At 38.6% G+C, this 17,740-nt stretch overlaps 1 protein-coding gene across 2 annotated transcripts in view; it reads right to left on the bottom strand.

Moving 5' to 3' along the window:
- Nucleotides 1-17,114, bottom strand: part of TCTN1 (tectonic family member 1) — an 83,911-nt gene extending 66,797 nt beyond the window's left edge. Inside the window, exons 1-3 of one of the 2 annotated variants that reach the window (XM_033956331.1) lie at nucleotides 16,743-17,114; nucleotides 5,853-5,973; nucleotides 209-339 (exon numbers count right to left, since the gene is read on the bottom strand). In XM_033956331.1, coding sequence (XP_033812222.1) covers nucleotides 209-339; nucleotides 5,853-5,973; nucleotides 16,743-17,100 — 610 coding nt within the window. In that variant the 5' untranslated portion in view covers nucleotides 17,101-17,114. The remainder of the gene's footprint in view (nucleotides 1-208; nucleotides 340-5,852; nucleotides 5,974-16,742) is intronic. The other variant, XM_033956330.1, reaches the window with a different exon arrangement.
- Nucleotides 17,115-17,740: the final 626 nt, after the last annotated feature.

Genomic DNA, 17,740 nt, shown 5'->3' with positions numbered 1-17,740 from the left:
TAAAACCTAGCATGATAGACATGGCACAACAAACACTGTGTAGCAGACATAGCATGAGAAATCGTAGCATGGTAGACATCTTATGCTACAGAGGTCTATAGAGGCCTGCATCCCTGGTTATGGGTCTCCACCGTGGCACACTGAAAGATACAAATTCTTAAGCAATGATTATTTTCTGTTGTGCTAATTGTTAGCATATCATACTTACAGTTGATAGAATAGATGCAGAAAATATTTGGATTCACTTGGTTAACTAAGCTGAATACTCGCTGAGGTGGAACTGCAGTAAAATTCAGTGCATATATAGCTACTTCCTGGTTACAGAGCTCACTGGGACCTCTGCAAAAAGAAAAATTATGAACACAGAGCAGAAATGTTACTTCTCATCACAAAACTCAAGAATATATCAATGTTTCTTTGGTCTGGGTTTACATGCAGGATTGAGGAATTTTTTTTAAAAAAAGAAGATCCAATGACACTGGAGAATTTTGACTTGCCAAAGACATTAGTATATAATTGCCACAAAACTGTTCAATAGAAATTGCAGTGTTTCTATCCATATTTCAGCATTTTTTCCAGTTCTGCGCCACTTCTGCTGCTTTATTTTCACATGATAAATGCTTAGATAAGGCCAGGTCTGTGGGACAATGCATTGCACTTATGAATATGGATTCCCAGTGCAAAACACTCAAGACGCTTCTGAATTTTTGTTAAGGTGATCACCATTCTATAATCATTATACTGAAAGAGCATACCACCTTCTGATGAATCTGAGCAAGCCTTATTTGACTATCAAAAACACCAGGAGCTGAAAATATAATCCACACCGTCTCTTAGATTCAGAAGGCTTTACTTCCTGAGTCACTCTTTTACAGCTTTCAGTTTTAATCTAGTTACCGTATTTTTCGCTCCATAAGACACACTTTTTCCACCCACAAAAAGGGGGTGGAAATAAGGGTACGTCTTATGGAGCAAATACCCAACCCTACCCCCCACTGGTTATCTTTTTTCATTGACACCCTCCCTCGCTGGACGCGGCTGCCTGCCTGGTCCCAGCAAGCAGTGACGGCTGACGCGGCTCGAGTCCTCCTCTTTTCCCTTGCAGGCAGGCAGGCCCCGTCCCCCCATTAACTTTTTTTCCATTCTGTTGCCCTCCCTCGCTAGATGCAGCTGCCTACCTGGTCCCGGCAAGCAGTGATGGCTGACGCAGCTCGAGTCCTGTTCTTTTCCCTTGCAGCAGAGTGGCACACAGGGCTACCTGCCTGGTCCCGCACCGCTTCACGCAAGACTGTTCACAGGAAGTAGCGCGGGACCAGGCAGGCAGCCCTGTGCGCCGCTCCGCTGCAAGGGAAAAGAAGAGGACTCAAGCCGCGAACCACATCAGCCATCACTGCTTGCCGGGATCAGGCAGGCAGCTGTGTCTAGTGAAGAAGGGCAACAGAATCTGGAAAAAAAAAAGGTAACAGGGGGCACCTGCCTGTCAAATTAAACATAGGGAGCAGGGAGAAGCTGGGCCTGCCTGCCTGCCTGCCTGCAGGAAGGCCTGGGGAGGGGGGAGGCCTACTTGCTTGCCTGGGGGGGTGGGACTGCCAGGGAGGGGAGGGACTGCTTGCTTGCTTGCCTGGGGGGCTGCTCCTTCTATGTCCCTTCCAGAAAATGTATGCCTCCCCCTTCCATCTCTCCCTTCACCCCCATTAGTCTGGCATCCATCTTCTTCCCTTCCCTTCTCTTTCGTTCTACTACAAATACTAGATTCAATAGAAATCACAGGTAAGGTACACACATGGTTTCAAGGATTCCTACAGTCCAAGACTTACAGAGTAAAGTCAAACAAAGAAAAATCAGAACCATGGTCTAACCCCTGCAGCGTACCCCAAGGATCACCTTTATCTCCCACACTCTTCAACCTCTACATTGCATCCCTCAGCACCTGCCTAGACAAATTAGGCCTTACCTCCTATAGTTATGCAGACAACATCACTATTCTCCTTCCTTTTGATCAGCCAGCACCCTTCATAACAGACACACTACACAGAACACTAGCAACAGTAGCAACATGGATGAAAGAGCACAAACTGAAACTGAATCCTGACGAAACAAAATTCCTCCTCCTTGAAAATAACAAAACCCCAACCATAACAAACCTAGTAATAAACTTAATCATATACCCCATTCAACCCACTCTAAAACTTCTAGGAATGCTGATAGACAAAGGCTGTACCATGCAGCCACAAATCAACAAAACAATACAGAAATCATTCGCAGTCAAGAGAAACCTAAGGCAAGTTCGAAAATTCTTTGACAGAAAACATTCCAGCTCATGATCCAGTCCCTAGTCCTGGGTCTTCTAGATTACTGCAACATCCTCTATCTCCCCTGCAACCATGATAAAACTACAAACAGTACAAAACACAGCTCTGAGACTTATCTACTCACTGAGGAAACACGACCACATCACAGCGGCTTATCTCGATTCACACTGGCTCCCAATACAAGCAAGAATACTATTCAAATTCTACTGTCTACTATTTAAGACCATAAACGGAGACTGCCCAGCCTACTTGAACAACTGACTAATCCAAACAACCACAATCAGACATAGGAGAACCCACACTCCATTCACGCATCCTCCAATCAGAAACGTCAAATGAAAAAAAAAAAATGTACAATGGCCTCCTGGCCACTCAAGCAGTAAAACTAAACTACCAACTCTCCAATTTACTGATCATGACCCCAGACTACAAAACCTTCAGAAAAGAAATAAAAACCCGGCTATTCAAGAAATCCTTAAAGACAAACTAACACAGCAAGAATCATCTCAATTCCCAATAGCAACCCGCTTCACTCCATAATACCACGGGAAATGTCCAGATAACTCCTTATGTATTCCTAAATGTCCAAATAACTCCTTATGTAATCTGCCTTGAACCGCAAGGTAATGGTGGAATAGAAATCACTAATGTAATGTAAATATTGAACTAAGGCCAGTAGTGGGCAGACTTGCACAGTCTGTGTCTGTATATGGCCGTTTGGGGGAGGATGGGCTGGGGAGGGCTTCAATGGCTGAGAGGGTGTAGATGGGCTGGAGTGAGTTTTGATGGAGATTTCGGCAGTTGAAACCCAAGCACAGTACCGGGTAGAGGTTTTGATTCTTGCCCAGAAATAGCTAAGAAGAAAAAAATTTAAAAAATTTAAATTGAATCAGGTTAGACAGACTGGATGGACCATTCGGGTCTTTATCTGCCGTCATCTACTATGTTTTTCCCTCTTCCAATAGTTTGGCTTCTCTCTCCTCTCTTCTTCCCTTCCCTCTCCCATACCCCTATGGTCTGGCATTTCACTCTCTCCTCTCTCTTTCCCCCGCTTCCATCAGCAACTGCCCCTGCCACCTTTCTTTCCCTCCAACCCAATTCCATCCAGTATCCTTTCCCCATATGTCTTTCTCCTCTTTCCCTGCACACCAATTCCTTCAGCATCTGCCCCCTTTCTCTCCCTCCACCATCCTTCCATACCACCCTGACCCCTTTCTCTCCCTCCACAACCCTTCTATGCTCCTTTCTCTCTCCCTCCAAACCAGCAAGGTCCTGCGATGACTGTGTCTGCTGCCTCTGATCCGGAAGATGTTAAGTGGTGTCGTAGGGGGAGGACTGGCAGATGCAGGGAGTTGCAGCAAGGTCCCGTAATGACTGCGGCTGCCGGTCCACCCCCCTTCAATGTCACTTACTTCTTCCGGAGCAGAGGCAGCAGATGCATTCATCGCGGGACCTTCCTGCACTTCAGCGCGGCTGCCGACTCTGCTCTGGAATAAGTACAGTAGCTGCACTGAGGTGCAGGTCCCGTTGTAGAGCAGCACAGGAGGTTCCGGTCCCGGCCAGCTGTGCACCCCCCTAGGGCGTACACCCAGGGCGGTCCACCCCCTCTCTCACGCTCCTGGTACACCTGCCAACAGATATATACTTGTATTAGCAATTGAGGGTATTATGTACACACTCACACTGCGCCATAATGCAGCATAATTTGGAAGGTCAGAGATTTGAAGCTGCAGTTAAATACAGTAACAGAGGGAGACACCATCCAAGACAGTTTTCTGGAAGCATGCAGAGACATGTGGCAGCATACCTCCAAAGCCCTCCTCTAACTGCCTCCTCCCTGTCTGTAGGCAGCCTCTGGAAAGAGTGAAGATGAGTAAGTGAAGGGGAGGGGCTAAAGCTGTATGGAGAGAAGGCATTACCTATGTGGTAGAGTTAGGGAGGACAGAGAGAGAAAGAAAGAAGTGTGTGACTGCTGGGTTCATCTTTGTGTTGCAGCTAATGTTGGGTGATAGAGATGGATGGGTGCAGAACTGGCTTATAGATGCAAAGGAAGTGATCAGGCTTCTCCAGTGAATTTCACAAGGTATCAGCTAATTTACAATATTATTTAATCAATAAGTTCCTTAGTTTGGGCCTGATTTACTAAGCTTAATTGCCATATGATTTGGATTTCACTCATTCTTTTCTCATAAGTTCAAGGTGAGGAATACACAGAGATATAAACTATCTTTCCCTTCTTTTAAGGGTATTAAATCTATAGGAAAGCTTAGTCAATCTTTTGCCTTCAAGCTGGTAGAGATGTGGAATGGACTTCCTGACTCCATTAGACTGGTAGACCAGCTACAACAATTTCGTAAAGCCCTGAAAACTCTGCTGTTTACACAAAACTTAAATGGCTTAACTATAGTATCAAAGAACTGATGATAATCCAGCTGTTTTTTTTCTCTATACTCTCTTTCTTATGTACTCTAGTCTTAATTACATGTGAATCGAGTCGAACTCCGTTGGGAGTTGACTCTGTATATAAATTGAAGACTAGATTAGATATATTCAGGCACAATAGGTATTTCTCTGTCCTCAGAGGGTTTACAATTTAAGTTTGTACCTTAGGCAATGGACAGCTAAGAGGCGTGCCCAAAATCACAAGTAGTGGTAGTGGTATATAAATCTGGCTTGCCATAGGAGACCCTAACAATCTCTCATTCTGCATCTATTTGACAATATATTGGCAATAATGGTTTCTCATTCAAATAGCAAACTCCCCTTGATAAAAGATTTCCATCAGTAGAAAGCCCAAGATCCTGTAGGTCAGATTTACAAGGGCAAATAAAAAATTAAAGGAATTGTTAAATTATGCGATAACTGGAAAAGAGCTAGCGAAATGCAACATTTGTACTCATACAGTGCAGCACTCGGCCCTTAGTCGTGTAGCAACATGGACGCTCCATTGTAAGATTGCACCATCGAACAACAACGTGCAGTAGTGCCCTCCTCCAAGAAAATCATGTTAATCTTCTTTTGGGCCATGAAGGGGCCTATTCTTGTGCATTTCCAAGTGCACAGGCAAACAGGGTCCAAAACAGTCTTGCTGCACCTTGACAACGCATATCCTCATACAGCAGAAGCGACAGAAGAGACAGCTTGGGTTTGAACGTCTTCCATATTCTCCTTATAGTCCGGATCTGGCACTTAGCAATTATCAGGTCTTTTGGTCCACTGATGGAGACATTGTGAGGTCGCATTCACCTCTGATGATGAAGTAAGGAAGCAGAGCTCACCAGGCTTTGGGAACAGTTGAAAAATGTCTTCTCTGCAGGAATGCAGAAGCTAATTGAATGATACAACAAATGTGTCATCTTGCATGGGGACTATGTGGAAAAGTGATATGTTCATTTGCTCACAGTTACATCTATTAAAGCCATTAAATATATTTTGTCTTTACTTTTTGATTTGCCCTTGTATGAACAAATTTGCAAAGTAAGACTGAGTAAGAATCCTTGCTAAACCAGGCTATGAATGTATTTATCAAAAATGCCTTACCTTACAAGAGGAATTGAGCAGGTAGAGAAAACACTGAAGTCTTCCGTACTGCAATCAGGATCACAGCAACAATTTACATCACACTGTGCCACCAATAAATTGCACACACACAGCTTCGCAACTTTGGGGGGAAATTAAATAGCATAATTAAAGAGTTGCACGAAGCAGACAGTTTCTCTCAAGAAATTGCACAATAAAAAAAAAGACATGTTCTATAGCAGTGTTTCTCAACTCGGTCCTGGAGTACCCCTTGCCAGTCAGGTTTTCGGGATATGAACACTGAATTTGCTTAAACTTGATTTGCATACACTGCCTCCATTATATGCAAATTTCTTTCATGCATATTGTGGATATCTTGAAAACCTGACTGGCAAGATGGTACTCCAGGACCCGAGTTGAGAAACACTGTTCTATAGGTTACCTCCCCTCCCCCCCACATTTTACTAAACCATGGTAGAGATTTCTACTGCGGCCCAGAGCACTAAATGCTCCGCTGCTCATAGAATTCCTATGAGCGTCGGAGCATTTAGCACTCTGGGCTATGGTAGAAACCTCTTCCATCTCTTCTATTTGAGGGCTTTCCTTGGCCATCCTACTGGTCAGGAATTTCTCTATTTCTACTGCTGTCTTCATCACGGCTCACTTCGTGCTTGCACTCTCACCGGGGCGGGGGGGGGGGGGGTTTGGGTGTGGGGGGGTAGGTGTGACTGGTAGTACAGTTTGTGTGGTGACTGGGTGCCTTGTGAGCGTCTGTTGTGAGGACTGGTGTGCTGGTTTTGGTTTTATAATCTTTATTCATTTTCTTTTGTTACAACAAGTGTTTCATATAAACTTATTAGATATTTAAATATATACACTTGATATACATACTTATCATCTTCAAGTTTAACATTTTTTAAGAAAATTAATTTTATACAAATTTTATAATATTATGCAGTAAATCTAGATTTATATAATTTCTTTTGAATGTAGTATTCCCCCTCCCTCCCTCCCTCCCGTTCAATCAATAATATTTCAAACAACTTTATTGTAAATTCATTTAACATTGATATAGTGTGTAAATCAGAAATAAAATCCCATCTCATTTCCCTCTAATCAATTTTATCTTGGGAAAAATTAATCATTCATTACAAAATTCTGTTAATGGTCTCCATATCTTTTGAAATTTATTAATATAACCTTTTTGTGTTGCTATGGTAAGTTCCATTTTATATATATGACAAACAGAATTCCACCAGAAAGTGTAATTTAATCTGTCATGATTTTTCCAATTCAATGTGATTTGTTGTATTGCTATTCCAGTTAAAATGTACAATAATTTGTTATTATTTGATGTTATTTGACTTTTTGTTCTCATTGTTGTTCCAAATAATATAGTATCATATGTCAAGGCTACTGGGTTTTCTAACATCCTATTAATTTGAGGCCAAATTGATTTCCAGAATGTTAAGATGAATGGACAAAAGAATAGAAGATGGTCTAATGTCCCAATTTCAATATGACAGTGCCAGCATCTATTAGATTTAGAGCTATCAATTCTATGTAAACGTGTAGGGGTCCATAAAGCTCTATGTAAAAGAAAAAACCAAGTTTGTTTCATAGATGCTGACATCGTACATTTTAACCTCCAAGACCAAAGTCGTGGCCATTGAGATGCACTAATTTGGTGCTTTATCTCAATGCTCCAAATGTCTCTAAGACCATTTTTTGGTTTTTTATTTATATATCCGGATATTAATTTATACCACTGTGTAGCTTCATGTCCTATTGAATTTATCTGGAAACACAAGAATTCCAAGCTGTGATAATTAGTAAGATTTTTCCATTCAGGGAACCCTTCTTGAATGGATTGCTTCAATTGCAACCATCTAAAATATTGTGTTTTATTAAGATCAAATTTATGTTGCAATTGTGAAAACTCCAGCATTTTACCATTTTTTATTATGTCGTCTAGAATACGAATACCTGCTGTCATCCAGTTTTTCCAGATTATTTTGAAACCGCCTATTTTGATCTTGGGGTTTAACCAAATTGTTTGAGTTGTTGATTTACTAATTGGAATAGGAGTTAGATTACTTATATATCTTAAAGTTTTCCATGTATCCATGAATATTTTATGTTCTTTGTATAGCCTTGGCATTTTGATACTAACTACATGACTAAGACGTAATGGAAACATAAGTCTCCATTCTAGCCAAAACCATTCTGGGATATTTACAGTGGGCTCTGGGAGGATCCAATACATACCTTGACGTAAAATATAGGCTTGATGATACCTATAGAAGTTGGGAAAATTTACCCCTCCCTCCGCAATTGGTCTTTGTAATGACACTAAAGCAACTCTGGGATTTTTCCCAAGCCAAATAAACTTTGTCAATATTTTATTTAATTTTTTATAAAAAGAATTTTGGAAGAAAATTGGTATCATTCCCATTTGGTAACAGACTACAGGTAATATCATCATTTTTACAGTTTGTATTCTTCCCCACCAAGATAAGTGTAAAGGGTTCCATTGCTCACACATCTCTGTTATTTTTTGTAATAAATTTTTTTCATTAATTTTCATTGTGTCGTCTATATTTTTTGTAATCCAAATTCCAAGATATTTAATAGCATCCTCCTTCCAAACAAAAGAGAATGATTTAAATAAACCTTTTGTACAATGTATATTTAATGGAAGTACTTCTGATTTGTTCCAGTTTATCTTATATCCTGAAAATTTTCCAAATTTTTCAATCAGTTCAAGTAAATGTGGAATGGTAGATTCTGGGTTCCTCAAATATAATAATAAATCATCAGCATAAGCTGATATTTTATATTCTTTATCTGAATGAGGTATACCTTGTATCTCCTTTATTTGTTGGATTGCTAATATTAAGGGTTCTAAAACTATATCAAACAGTAAAGGAGACAAAGGACAACCTTGTCTAACTCCTCTTTGTAGATTGAATTTTTCTGAAAACATATTATTAATGTATAATCTAGCAGAAGGGGAGCTATATAATGTTTGTATCATTTGTGTGAATCCAGGACCTATACCAAACCATTCCATTGCTTGATACATAAATGTCCATTCTATTCTATCAAAAGCCTTTTCTGCATCTAAAGATACAGCAAAAGTGGGCTCATTCATTTTCTTTGTTAAGTATAACATATGGAATGCTAGTCTAGTGTTATGAGATGAATGTCTTTGAGCAACAAATCCTGTTTGAGACATACTTATAATATGTGGGAGAGCTTTAGCCAATCTTAACGCAAGGATTTTTGCTAATAATTTTCCATCTACATTTATTAAAGAGATTGGTCTATAGTTCGATACCAAAGTGGGATCTTTATTTGGCTTTGGCAAAACTATTGTTAATGATTCTGCCATAGTGCCATTTGTACATCCTTTATTAAGTTGATATTGAATAAGATTTAATAAATAGGGTAATAAAAATTTTTGAAATGTTTTATAAAATTCAACTGTATATCCATCACCACCTGGAGCGGATCCAACTCTAAGGGATTTCAAAGCTGTTTCTAATTCTTTTAGTGATATTGGTTCTTCCATACTTCGTTTTATATGTTCAGGAACTTTTGGACCCTCTAATAAATTTAAGAATTCTAAACCTTCCTTTTCTTTATTTGAATAAGTCTCGGAAGAATAAAGAGATTTATAGAATTTTAGAAATTGTTTTAAGATTGGATCAATTTGTGTAAGTGTTTCGCCATTTTCATCTTTTATAGCAATTATTTTTGTTTTCTTTTTTTTCACTTTTAGATAATTTGCCAGTATTCTTCCCGACTTATTTGAGTTTCCATAATACAGTGCCTGCTGTGCAAATAAATCTTTTCTTATCATTTTTGATGATATTTCATTGTATTTACATTTGAGTTTTAACAGTTCTTGTTGTATAGAATATTCCCATTTTTCTATTAGTTTTAATTCTAAATTTTTAATTTCTTTTTCTAAATTAGAGTATTGTTTTTTATTTTGTTTGTTAAGATAAGCCGAATAAGAAATGATTTGTCCTCTTATTGATGCTTTAAATGCATCCCATAATATTTCTCTAGAGATCTCATCTTTATCATTTATTTGAAAAAAATCTTTCATTTTTATTTGAAAATTTTCACAAAATATTGGATCAGCAAGCAATGTATTATCAAACTTCCATATTGGTCTATTTGTATTTTGATCTGTGATCTTAATTTCAATCCATACCCCACCATGATCAGATAAAATAATTGGATCAATGGCAGCTTTTGTTACTTGATGTGCTAGGTGTTTTGATATAAAAATATAATCTATTCTTGAAAAGGAATTGTGAACATGAGAACAGAATGAAAATTCCCGTCCATTAAAATGAAGTATTCGCCAAATATCTATTAAATCACAAGTTTGTATTAAATTATCTAATCCCATTGATTTCATATATCTACTTGGGTTTTTGTCCAATAGAGGATCCATAACAGCATTAAAATCCCCAGCTACTATTAGATTTGAAGTAGCCAGTGGCAATATCAGTTGTTGAAGAGTTTTAAAAAATTCATTTTGGTTCGAATTAGGGGCGTATATATTAATCAACGTCATGGTAGTATTTCCCAGATTCATTTCCACAATTATCCATCTTCCATTATTATCTGTTGCCTTTAATTTGAATGTAGCAGTACATTTTTTATTTACCAGAATAGCAACACCTGCTTTTTTCCTTGTAGCTGGTGAGAAAAAACAATGTTTGACCCAACCTCCTTGTAGTTTACTAGATTCAATATTTGAGAGGTGGGTCTCTTGTATAAAGCATAAATCCGCATTTTGCCTTTTTAAAAATAATAGAGCTTTTTTCCTTTTTATCATATGATTTAGACCATTAACATTTAAGGATATTATTTTAAGATCCATTTATGTATTTTTGATATATTTTCTTTAAAATTATATGAATTGTTTTTCTTAATTTTTCCCCCCAGTATTTAAAATATTTTAGAATATACACTTTTTCTTTTTTTTCCCCCCATTTTCCATTATATTTTCCCCTTCCTTTCCCTCCCTTCCCTCCCTTCCCTCCCCATTTTAATATGACCACTTGGATACGCATTTTGAGGTTAGGTGTATATAACTCCTACAAGCTATTAAAATATATATCTTTATTTACTACCATTATTATTTATTTTATTTTATTTTTATTTTTATTTTTATTTTTTTTAATTATATTTCTCCCTTTAGAGATGTTTTAATTATTTTATTCTATTATGAATTCCCAATGTATAATTTATTTTTAAGTTTTTTATTATAATGTTTTGGTTTGTATTGTATAATAAAGTAATTGTTTTCTAACAATAAATTCTAAGTGGTGTCAAGAAATGTTTTCATTTTTAAATAATAAATATAAATTATATTATTTCCCTTTTCTTTAAGGAAATTATTACATATGACAACAATGTATATCACAAATTCAGTTATATATGAATTAATTCAAATGATATATAATTGTAGTTGAAATATTATAACTTATATTTTTAAGGCTTAGGTATATGTTTGAAGGCAGTCACAAAGGATGAATAGATTTCTCCTCAGTCCAACCTTCAGGAGATTATCTTTAACCTTTTCCCTTCTGAATAGTTATTAGTTATATTTTAGAATATCAAATCAAAGAATAGGTAACTATTATGCCCAGAAGAGCATTCCTTTTCTTTTCTTTTCAGAGCAAGCTGCGGTAATAACATCTCTGAGTGTCTGTTACTGTCTTGGTCTTTGCCACAAATCATATCTTGGTTTTGTAAAAAGGGCTTAACAAACAAATGACATTCCGATAATATCAGGAAATTATTCTCAGTTTTCACAAACCTCCAGTCTTATTTTGCGTCTCAAGTTTTTCATGTCCATTGTTATCTCAGTCAATTTTCAATCTATATCCATTTCATTTCTTTGTCTTTGATCCAATCCTTCGTTTGTCTCAAGTTCGTTCATATCTTATCTCTCATCAGCATGGTAAGACTGCATGTTGGATCCTTTTGATATGGAATCAATTTCGTTGTTTAGAATATTCCTGTAGTTTAAATCACAGTTTTGTGTTTTCTTTTTCCTTTTAGTTGGATGTGAAAGATCTGTTTCTGTATCGAACTCTACATTTGTATTTCATATTTAATCTTTATGTTTTATTAATTTAAACATAATTATAAATATAAACACAAATATATTATTCGATAATAAGTTCTTGTTTAAGAGGACATTGGCTGTTCACATTGATCGAGGAAATCTTGAAGTTTTGTAGGATCTGAAAAATTTTGAGTCTTGTTAGCAATGGTAATTTTCATTATTGCTGGATACAGAAGGCCATATCTAGCCCCTAGAGCTCGCAGTTGGGGTCTCATGTCCAGGAATTGTTTTCTTCGTAGTGCAGTCTCTTTTGCAAAGTCAGGAACAATGTGGATTCTTGCATCCTGACATTTTAGGTTTTTGTTTTCCTTTGCTAGCTGGCAGATTTCTACTGCTTGTTGGTGTCTCAAAAGTTTAAATATTAAAGTTCTTGGTCTTGATTGAAGGTTTTTATTCTGTGTTGGTATTCTGTGTGCTCTTTCTATTTCTAATGCAGATTTGAATTTTAAAGGTAGTATTTTAGGTAGAAATTGTTCCAGGAATGTTATAGGGTCATTTTTTTCTACCCCTTCCGGAATCCCGATGATCCTTAAATTGTTCCTTCTTTCTCGATTTCGGCTGTCCTCCAAGTCTCTTTTAATTTCTTCAACTTCTTTCCATATTATTTTAGATTTTCTCATGTCTGTATTTAGTTGTTCTGTATTGTTTTCTAGATCATTTATTTTATTTTCAACTATATCAACTCTTTTGGTGAGAATTGCAGCATCTTCAATTGCTTTTTTTAGTTTTTTATTGCTGTCTAATACTATTTCTTTAATTTGTCTCAATTCTTCCATGACGTCAGGGCTTTCATCTGATGGCAACGGAACTTTTGAGGGTGTGTTATTTGGCTCTGGTTTTGATCTTTTATTGCTGCTACTAATACCGGAACCACTTGCTTCTGAATCACTTTTGTTTTGTTTTTTAGATGTCATCTTCTGTTATTCTTTTCTTTTCTTTATTTCAGCTTATCTTCACTGTCTCTTGGTATCAGTTTCAATATTTTATCTCTTATCTTTTTTGTTTTGAGTATTCAATTTATGATGAGTGGTTTTCTTTCAGGATTTGTTTCTATATTTTTAAAAATTTTTCTTTTCCAGCCCTTTTCCTTTTTTTTTTTTTTTTTTTTTTTTTTTTTTTCCTCTTTTCTTGATTATCTATCCCAATCTTTTATTAGAACAGGCTCAAAATTTTTTATTTCAATATTCTTAAAGCAACTGTCAGTTATTTGTCTCAAGTTCTATTGCTGTGAGTAAAAATTGTCAGTAGTCCTTCTCTCTGTTTCTTTTTCTTCAAGCCTTATCTCAGCTTTTATGAAGGCAATAACATTCAAATTAGCAACCTTTCTTTTCTTTAAATTTTTAGATATTGTTGTTTAATCTTTTACAGATTTATTTTGTTAAATCTGTTGGTCACTTTTTATTGTTAATACTTTGCATCAGCGCTGAAAAATTCAGTAATCCTTTTTCTTGCTTTCTTCTTATGAGCCCAATCGCAGCTCCTACTGAAGAGAGCAGTATTCCTTCCAGTATTTTTGAAATATATGTATAAGTATATGTTTTTATCAGTTTCCAACGCCTCTCAATTACTTTGATATTATTTTTCAGGTTAAAACCGTTGGTCTTTTATTTTGTCATCTTTCTCACAGCCCAATAAAAAACAAACAATCTTTTATATCAGACTCTTTTCAATTTCAGAAGAGGAGAGGAGATTGATATTATATTATATTAGTCATTCACAACTTTTTTTTTGAAATTGGCAGCAAGGAAATAGTTAATAAACCGTTGTCAAGTAGGTTTTATAACAAACCTTACTTCATCTTCGGCAGAGGAGAGCTATTTCAAAACAGCTTGTCTCCTCAGCACGACAGGCTCAACCTCCTCATTTATTATTTATAAATCTTGTTGTTAGGTAGCTCACCAGCAGTTTCAAATTTCGTCAATCTCCTGCTTTTTATACCTCGCTTCTCTGACTTAAAAACGGCACTTTCACTTTTGATTTCGTCTTCAAACGTCTCTCCGTCTTTGTTGAGGATGCCGATTTCAATTTATTATACTATCAAGATTATGGGAAATGTTTTTTTTTTGTAGTAAATTTCTTAAAATAAGCTCGTTTGTGCGGAGCTTCGCCTTCACCCGACCGTCAACATTCGCGTCCAAGCCACGCCCCCAGGACTGGTGTGCTTGATGGACGGTTTGGGTGTTGGTGCCTGTGGGGAATATTCAAAAAATTTATGGCTGAGGGTCCAGACGGGCCTCTCATCGTTGTGGGTTCTGGGAAGGAGTTTTTGTGTTCCTAGTTTTGGCCTCTTACTGCACGTTGCCTTGCGTTTGTTGGCTGTGTTCAGTTGGGAGAGGCGAGTACATGCTTGTTGCTGATGTTCCTCTTCTCTTCTGTGATATTGTGACATTGTGTATGTTTATGCTCTGCTTGTGGTCGCTTGTCCGGACCTTTTGCCATTTTCAATAAATATATTTTGAAAAAAAAAAAGAAACCTCTTCCATGGCTTAGTAAAAGAGGGCCCTTATTAAGGATGTAAAAATTAAGGTCATACAGAAAAATTTAAAAGATATACTTTATTACTTAACTAGCTCAATACATTTATTGATTTGCACTCCCTTTACTGGGACAAAACAAATTAAATTCCTTAAGGAATTCCTAGATATAATTTATCTTGCCTATGTCTTTCAAACAGATTGTGAACTCTACAGAGAAGGCAGTCTCTGTATTTTATGCAACTATACTAATGACCTAGTAGTTAAGAGTGGCTGCCTCATCACCCTAAGGGCTAGATTCACTAAGCTTACCGATCATGTACCGATCGGTTTGCGACCACTTTGCAACCCGATTTTCCTCCAACCCGATCCATGCATGCAAAGTAGGAAGGATGTGATTCACAAAACAAAAATCTGGAACACTGACTGGGCTGGCCGATCAACAAGAAGCAACGGCTGGGGACCACTCGCTCACAACTTTTCCGACTACATTCTCCTGCTCTTGCCCAGACTCTCCTCTCGCCGCCATGCTCTCTGCTCCTCTTGCCGCCCCAACTCGCCACCTTGCTCTCTGCTCCTCTTGTCACCCTGACTCTCCTGAACATTCCCTGCATTGCAAGCCTGTGGTTTTAACCCAAAGGTTTAAAGCGCATTACACCACGGGCTTGTGAAGAAGTTGGAAGGTCTAGCAAAAAAGGTTTCCAGCTCTGCCAGGCATGGAGGGTCAGCGCACGCGAAGACCATCTACAGGCAAAGTAGATGGTCTGCACATGGGTCGGGATCGCTGGAGAGCGATCTATGTGTTCGGTGGGGGGCGTACCTCTGATCACCCCCATTTGCATCCTGACCCATTGTGGATCAGTTGGCCTGCCGCAGATCGGCAGTCGATTCCCACTGCAGCTCCTTGTGACTTGGGCAACTCACTTAACACTTCACTGCCACATGTAAACCACTAAGAAAAAGTGATGTATATGGTCCCTATCCCCTTTAGTAGCACTATTGAGATGTTAAGTGGTAGTAGACGGGTGTGTCAAACCCTATACCATTTCAATAGTCCTTCTCTCAACCATCTCCATCTCTTCAATATCCACACAAAAGGTATGGCTTCTAGAACTGATTACAGCACTCGAGACAAGTTCTTATAAGAAGTCTATGCATAGGTAGTCTCATTTTTACTCATAACACTTCTATTTATGCATTCACTTGTACTGTTACCTTCTCAAACTGCTTGATTGCATTGCTTGGATATCTCAAGGTCCTCTGAGATTATTACTTCTAAATTTCAAATGTCTTACTTATCTGAAAGTGTCCAACTCTTGACCTTCATGCCAGGACCAGATTTTGTATAGCTTTCTATTTCAAAAGACTATCTTTTGATATTGACTTTCTTGCAATGATTATATTTTATTGAGCCTAGTGACTGATCTTTTGGATCTTAACAGTCTCTCAACTTTTTATGAGTACTAATATTATTGTTACTATTAGTCAATATTTGAGGTGATTAACGGTTGTCTTAAATGTTAACTACTAGGGTTTTTTTTAATGTGATAAGCCCACATTTAGGCATATGCAATAAAGGAAGCTATCGCCCATTCCAAATTTTGATAGGTGCCACAACAATGCTGCCCTCGTCTGCCATCACTGTGTACAGGAGCAACAAGTTGCATCTGGTCTGTGACTTCAGGCTTTGCAATGCCTCACATCCTCTTCTGTACTATTATTCTGTTACCAGGGCAAGGACTTGAGACTATAATATCAACCTATGGCAACTTCTTGTTCCTTGCAGCATCAGCAGTTCCCAAATTTGAAATTCATCCCTATATACTACAAATGCGTGATTTTAGACTTTTTTTCCACACTGAATATTTTTATAATCATTGACCAGTCATCCAATCTTTCAAAATCCCCTTTTGTCTAGAGTTACAGATTACCACAAAAAAATTCTGAACAACCCGCAGAACAGTACTAAGCATAAACTAACCATTTATACTGTAACTTTCTCGGATATTATTTTGAAGACAAAATAAATACTAATAACAAAGCTAAGCCCATGTTTCATTGTATTTTTTTTTTTGGGGGGGGGAAGGATAAAACAAATCCCAAGATGAAATTCCTTGCCAGAGCCGTAGAAATTACTTGAAAGTAAACATTTAATACTGTTCGACAAAAGGCAGTTTCACAATTACCAACTAGTTACTTTTCAGCAGCAGACTATAAAACATCCGCAGCGGCTGGAGGTGGTGGCCGGGGCCTGGTTCGCTGCTGGCGACAGATACTCACCGTCGGTGACCGGGGAGGGCAACGGCACCGCCCTAGACGAAGAGCCGGGAGTCTGGTCGCGGCGGCTATCGCTTGGGAAAGGGACGGTGGACGGCGCCACCGGGGGACGTGAGGGAACCAAGGGTGTCCCATTGTTTCCTTCCACTAACGTGTGGGGCGAGGGCCCCGCCTGCGGAGTAAAGGGGGTCGTGGCTAAGAGCCAGGCCAGGGCAAACAACCCCGGGTAGAAAGCACCGGGCCGCTGCACGGCCATCGGGACGGCCGCATGCGGTAACCCGGGCAACCGCCACCGACGCGCAATCGCAGGGCATCCTGGGAAAAGAAGAGCCTGAGGCAGCGCACCCTGGCGCCGGGTCATGTGCTTCTCCTCGGATACCCTTCGCTGACATCCTGCGGACGTCAGAGTCGGCCCAGGGGTATCGAATGCGGACGAATGTTCAGCCGTGCGCCCTCCCCCCCTCCCCATGGCCAGCATTTTCGCACCCGTTCTCTACTCCCTCCCCCATGGCCTATATCTGTACTTCCCCTCTCTATCCCTTCTCCCTACCTCCATATGACCAGCATCTTCACTTCCATTCTCTACCCCCCTCAAAAAAATTAAACATCTTCCCTTACCCTCTCTAACCTCTACTCCCCCCCCCCTGCAGATGGAGGTCTTCTAGTCCTCCCCTTCGATTCTCTACTCTCAGCTGGCCAGCATGTCTCTTTCCCTCTGTATCCCTCACTCCACCTGTGAGAAATGAAAATACAGTACTAATATTTTCTAATGGTGTTAATTGCTGCAGAAATAATATAAAGGTGTGAATATATAAGACATAACATATAATTCTAATAAGGCAGAGGGTCTATAATCAGTACCCTGAAGAGGTACATTATACAGAATATATTAATAAAGTGGTAATGAAAAACTAAATGAAATACTGGTAAAATTACAGAAGGAATTTGTCTAACACTGGGTGCACATGACAGTAAGAAGTAGTGGTACCTTGGTTTATGAG

The sequence above is a fragment of the Geotrypetes seraphini genome, chromosome 8, assembly GCF_902459505.1.
Source record: "Geotrypetes seraphini chromosome 8, aGeoSer1.1, whole genome shotgun sequence".
NCBI lineage: Eukaryota > Metazoa > Chordata > Amphibia > Gymnophiona > Dermophiidae > Geotrypetes > Geotrypetes seraphini.
Note: the sequence above shows the minus strand (reverse complement) of the source record. Positions and strands in the feature narration are given on the sequence as shown.